Source organism: Neomonachus schauinslandi, chromosome 3 (assembly GCF_002201575.2).
Source record: "Neomonachus schauinslandi chromosome 3, ASM220157v2, whole genome shotgun sequence".
NCBI classification, from domain to species: Eukaryota; Metazoa; Chordata; class Mammalia; order Carnivora; family Phocidae; genus Neomonachus; species Neomonachus schauinslandi.
This window is the reverse complement of record NC_058405.1, coordinates 40093807-40094859: the sequence shown is the minus strand read 5'-3', so window position 1 is coordinate 40094859 and position 1053 is coordinate 40093807. Positions and strand designations below refer to the sequence as shown.

Below are 1053 nucleotides of genomic sequence, written 5' to 3'. Positions count from 1 at the left end.
CTAATGATTGTCAGACGAGGGAGGGCAGAATCCTCTTTGATAGAAAATAATCAAAGTCCAAAACACATTAGGAGATAACAAGTGAGCACCTTGGTACTCTAAATAACTTTGGGTGTCTTGAGTCAGACAAATTATTTTCCGAGGTACAGTAAGATTCGCATTGATATGGAAAGGGGAATTCAAAGAGACGGGGGCGACGCGTTTGCGGGAGCCTCCTCGGGTTTCCGGCTACCGCCATCATGCCGGGGATAGTGGAGCTGCCTACTCTGGAGGATCTGAAAGTGCAGGAGGTGAAAGTCAGTTCTTAGGTGCTCAAAGCTGCCGCCCATCACTGTGGAGTTCAGTGTGATAAGCCCAACAAGGAGTTCATGTTCTGCCGCTGGGAAGAGAAAGACCCCAGGCGGTGTTTAGAGGAAGGCAACCTCGTCAACAAGTGTGCTCTGGACTTCTTCAGGCAGATAAAGCTTCACTGTGCGGAGCCTTTTACAGACTATTGGACCTGCATTGATTATTCCAGCCTGCAGCTATTTCGTCACTGTCGCAAACAGCAGGCTAAGTTTGAGGAGTGTGTGCTGGACAAACTGGGCTGGGTGCCACCTGACCTGGGGGAGCTGTCCAAGGTCACCAAAGTGAAAACAGATCGACCTTTACCGGAGAATCCCTATCACTCAAGAGCAAGACCAGAGCCCAACCCTGAGATAGAAGGAGAGCTGAAGCCTGCCAAACATGGCAGTCGCCTTTTTTTCTGGACCATGTAAAGATGGGCCCATGGCCCACACTCAGTCACACGCCCAGACAACCACTGATGAAATTCCCTTGCAGTTTGCATCGACTGATAGAGTGTTCTTTCCAGGATCACAAACTTAACAAAAAAGTTAATTTATGTGACTTGGCAGTTATTCTATACCATTTCCTGGTCATTAAAAATTTTAAAGGAAAAAAAAAAAAGATTTGCATTGATATCACTGAACTGCAGTTAACGGTCTCTGAGGAACTATGTTGAAAATAACACAGTCCTAAAAGCTGTCAGGCTGGCTAATTTGTGAAAAATGA

The 1053-nt window shown here is 46.4% G+C and overlaps 1 protein-coding gene across 1 annotated transcript; it reads left to right on the top strand.

The window, feature by feature from the left end:
* Window positions 1–203: 203 nt before the first annotated feature.
* LOC110584080 (NADH dehydrogenase [ubiquinone] 1 alpha subcomplex subunit 8-like) lies at window positions 204–816 on the top strand. The gene has a single exon (XM_044913164.1). The coding sequence runs from the start codon at window positions 369–371 to the stop codon at window positions 756–758; it is 390 nt and encodes a 129-aa protein (XP_044769099.1). The 5' UTR covers window positions 204–368; the 3' UTR covers window positions 759–816.
* The last annotated feature ends 237 nt before the right edge of the window (window positions 817–1053 follow it).